At 38.6% G+C, this 5,000-nt stretch overlaps 1 protein-coding gene across 2 annotated transcripts in view; it reads left to right on the forward strand.

The window, feature by feature from the left end:
• Nucleotides 1-1,747: 1,747 nt before the first annotated feature.
• LOC133638837 (E3 SUMO-protein ligase PIAS1-like) overlaps nt 1,748-5,000 on the forward strand; it is a 125,410-nt gene continuing 122,157 nt past the window's right edge. The window contains exon 1 of one of the 2 annotated variants that reach the window (XM_062031823.1): nt 1,748-1,850. In XM_062031823.1, the coding sequence (XP_061887807.1) occupies nt 1,827-1,850 (24 nt within the window). In that variant the 5' untranslated portion in view covers nt 1,748-1,826. The other variant, XM_062031839.1, reaches the window with a different exon arrangement.

Genomic DNA, 5,000 nt, shown 5'->3' on the forward strand with positions numbered 1-5,000 from the left:
CCCGTGACCTTGGATCCCTCAGGCTGTACTGTATCAACAAGCGACATCAGTGTGTAAAGGGTATCACCACAAGGGCTCAGGAACACTTCAGAAACCCACTGTCAGTAACTACAGTTGGTCGCTACATCTACAAGTGCAAGTTAAAACTCTCCTATGCAAGGCGAAAACCGTTTATCAACAACACCCAGAAACGCCGTCGGCTTCGCTGGGCCTGAGCTCATCTAAGATGGACTGATACAAAGTGGAAAAGTGTTCTGTGGTCTGACGAGTCCACATTTCAAATTGTTTTTGGAAACTGTGGACGTCGTGTCCTCCGGACCAAAGAGAAAAAGAACCATCCGGATTGTTATAGGCGCAAAGTTGAAAAGCCAGTATCTGTGATGGTATGGGGGTGTATTAGTGCCCAAGACATGGGTAACTTACACATCTGTGAAGGCGCCATTAATGCTGAAAGGTACATACAGGTTTTGGAGCAACATATGTTGCCATCCAAGCAACGTTACCATGGACGCCCCTGCTTATTTCAGCAAGACAATGCCAAGCCACGTGTTACATCAACGTGGCTTCATAGTAAAAGAGTGCGGGTACTAGACTGGCCTGCCTGTAGTCCAGACCTGTCTCCCATTGAAAATGTGTGGCGCATTATGAAGCCTAAAATACCACAACGGAGACCCCCGGACTGTTGAACAACTTAAGCTGTACATCAAGCAAGAATGGGAAAGAATTCCACATGAGAGGCTTAAAAAATGTGTCTCCTCAGTTCCCAAACGTTTACTGAGTGTTGTTAAAAGGAAAGGCCATGTAACACAGTGGTGAACATGCCCTTTCCCAACTACTTTGGCACGTGTTGCAGCCATGAAATTCTAAGTTAATTATTATTTGCAAAAACAAAATAAAGTTTATGAGTTTGAACATCAAATATCTTGTCTTTGTTGTGAATTCAATTGAATATGGGTTGAAAAAGATTTGCAAATCATTGTATTCCGTTTATATTTACATCTAACACAATTTCCCAACTCATATGGAAACGGGGTTTGTATATAATGTGTGTATATATATATTATATATATATATATATATATATATATATATATATATATATATATATATATATATATATATATATATATATATATATATATATAGTGTGTGTGTGTATATAAATATATATATATATATATATATATATATATATATATAATATATATATATATATATATATATATATATATATATATATATATATATAATGTGTGTGTGTATATAAATATATATATATATATATATATATATATATATAATATATATATATATATATATATATATATATATATTATATATATATATATATATAATATATATATAATGTGTGTATATATATATATATATATATATATATATATATATATATATATATATATATATATATATATATATATATATATATATATATATATATATATATATATATAATCAAGAATTGAAATAATCAGAAAGTAAATTACAATACAAATCTTCCAATTTACTGTTGGTGTTTGATAGGTCCAATGGTGATTGGAAAAAAAATAAAATATTGACATAAGATACATAAAGTTGTACTATTATAACAAAAATATTGACTAGTTTGATAATGATGTCAAAATATTTAAGCGCCACTTGTTAATATGTGTAATGAAATATATTTAATAACAAGACAGTTTTATATTGTGTGTTTTTGTCGTTGTTTTGGCCCCTAATTGCCGCCCAATCTGAGTGCGCGTTCACGCGGCGTCGAGCGCGTCCCAGTCGCCGGGCTCGCTCACCGCGCCTGCGCAGAGGAATACAAGATGGCGGAGAGTGCGGAACTGAAGGTAAGGAGCTGTCCGAAATCATTATCCTTTTCCTCCTTTGCAGACTGTTCGCCTGTCAAGTAATACGCGGCTCTTCTCGTTCCAGCGTCTTTAGTCTGAAGTGTTGTCAAATACGACGTTAATGGCGGAAACAGTCCGGGAACTAAATCTAGTCCGGCATGTTTATGTTGATATTGAGACTCGCGGGGTTTTGCGTCTCCCCTCAATGGAGCTTCAACATGACAGCGGCTTCATGTGCGCGCGACTCGAGTGTTAAACTAACTCAAATGTCTCGCTGACGCCTTATTGTTTACATATCTCCTCGCCAATGCAACTGTGAAGACTAGATGTGATATTTAAACACACATGTTTATCACCTGTGCCGTTAATGCACCCCCACGTTACCTGTTGATGGCAAGCGCACGCGGCGTATTGGCCCCTCGTGAACCGTTAAACGTGATCACACACCGACGGTATTAGTAGTGGGCGATACGGTCAATTTACCCCGATACGTTTTCATCATTGAACGATTTTTCCTTTTATTTGTTGATTGTAATCATAGAATAGTGCAAAGCAAACACAATATTCTACTCAAATATTTTTTTAAACAAGAGAGGAAAAACTTAAAGTGGCTGGCAGACCAATTCCACGCTAACATTAGATACATAATTGGCTGCCTTATGATATTGTAAGGAATTGTGACCAATGTAAAACAAATACTTTAGCAATGTAATCATCCAACTTCTTTTTGGACAAACAACTCATGAGGGATGGGCAATACAGCTGAAAATATATATTGCAACCTCCTGCGATAATGATACCCCTTATTGCCAAAATTATTTGGCCACCTGCCTTGACTCACATATGAACTTGAAGTGCCATCCCATTCCTAACCCATAGGGTTCAATATGATGTCAATCAATCAATCAATCAATCAATGTTTATTTATATAGCCCTAAATCACAAGTGTCTCAAAGGGCTGTACAAGCCACAACGACATCCTCGGTACAGAGCCCACATACGGGCAAGGAAAACTCACCCCAGTGGGACGTCAATGTGAATGACTATGAGAAACCTTGGAGAGGACCGCATATGTGGGTAACCCCCCCCCCCCCCTCTAGGGGAGACCGAAAGCAATGGATGTCGAGTGGGTCTGACATAATATTGTGAAAGTCCAACACATCAGCGAGAGTCCAGTCCATAGTGGGGCCAGCAGGAACCATCCCGAGTGGAGACGGGTCAGCAGCGTAGAGATGTCCCCATCTGATGAACAGGCTAGCGGTCCACCCCGGGTTTGGAGCAGAGTAGAAAAGAAAAGAAAAGAAACGGCAGATCAACTGGTCTAAACAGGGAGTCTATTTAAAGGCTAGAGTATACAAATGAGTTTTAAGATGAGACTTAAATGCTTCTACTGAGGTAGCATCTCTAACTTTTACCGGGAGGGCATTCCATAGTATTGGAGCCCGAATAGAAAACGCTCTATAGCCCGCAGACTTTTTTTGGGCTCTGGGAATCACTAATAAGCCGGAGTTCTTTGAACGCAGGTTTCTTGCCGGGACATATGGTACAATACAATCGGCAAGATAGGCAGGAGCTTGACCGTGTAGTATTTTATACGTAAGTAGTAAAACCTTAAAGTCGCATCTTAGGTGCACAGGAAGCCAGTGCAAGTGAGCCAGTATAGGCGTAATATGATCAAACTTTCTTGTTTTTGTCAAAAGTCTAGCAGCCGCATTTTGTACCATCTGTAATCTTTTAATGCTAGACATAGGGATGCCCGAAAATAAAACGTTACAGTAATCGAGACGAGATGTAACGAACGCATGGATAATGATCTCAGCAGTGCTTGTGGACAAAATGGGACGAATTTTAGCGATATTACGGAGATGAAAGAAGGCCGTTTTAGTAACACTCTTAATGTGTGACTCAAACGAGAGAGTTGGGTCGAAGATAATACCCAGATTCTTTACAGAGTCACCTTGTTTAATTGTTTGGTTGTCAAATGTTAAGGTGGTATTTTTAAATAGATGTCGGTGTTGAGCAGGACCGATAATCAGCATTTCCGTTTTCTTAGCGTTGAGTTGCAAAAAGTTAGCGGACATCCATTGTTTAATTTCATTAAGACACGCCTCCAGCTGACTACAATCCGGCGTGTTGGTCAGCTTTAGGGGCATGTAGAGTTGGGTGTCATCAGCATAACAGTGAAAGCTAACACCGTATTTGCGTATGATGTCACCTAGCGGCAGCATGTAAATACTAAAGAGTGCAGGGCCAAGAACCGAACCCTGGGGAACTCCGCACGTTACCTTAACATAGTCCGAGGTCACATTGTTATGGGAGACACACTGCATCCTGTCAGTAAGATAAGAGTTAAACCAAGACAAGGCTAAGTCTGTCATCCCAATACGCATTTTGATACACTCTAATAAAATATTATGATCAACAGTATCGAAAGCGGCGCTAAGATCAAGAAGCAGCAACATAGATGAAGCATCAGAATCCATCGTTAGCAATAGATCATTAGTCATTTTTGCGAGGGCTGTCTCCGTAGAGTGATTTGCCCTGAAACCGGATTGAAAAGGTTCACAGAGATTGTTTGACGGTAAGTGTTCATTTAGCTGCTGTGCTACAATTTTTTCGAGGATTTTCGAGATAAACGGAAGGAGGAAAGTGATACGTTTATAATATTTAATACTGATGGACCTAATAATACAAAAAGCTCCTTGATAAGTTTCCCAGGAATTGGGTCAAGTAAACATGTTGTTTGTTTTGTCCCATTTACACATTTTGACAATTCCTCCAATGTTATTTCATCAAAGAGAGAGAAACTATTTTGGAGGGCAGTGTCCGTCGTATATACAGTCGTATTTGTGTTAATAGAACACAGTTGTAGCTGAGATGCATTGTCTTTAATCTCTTTTCTAATGACTTAAATTTTCTTATTAAATAAATTCATAAAGTCATCTGCTGAGTGGGTGGAGCTACTGGGAGAAGTCCCTTGTTGGGTTAGCGATGCTACTATACTAAACAGAAATTTAGGATAATTTTTGTTGAGGTGGATGAGATTTGAGTAATATTTAGCTTTAGCTGAGGTAAGCATGCGTTTATAAGTTATTAAACTATCACACCATGCTTGATGGAAAACCTCAAGTTTAGTCGCACGCCATTTGC

This window comes from Entelurus aequoreus, linkage group LG02 (genome assembly GCF_033978785.1).
Source record: "Entelurus aequoreus isolate RoL-2023_Sb linkage group LG02, RoL_Eaeq_v1.1, whole genome shotgun sequence".
NCBI lineage: Eukaryota > Metazoa > Chordata > Actinopteri > Syngnathiformes > Syngnathidae > Entelurus > Entelurus aequoreus.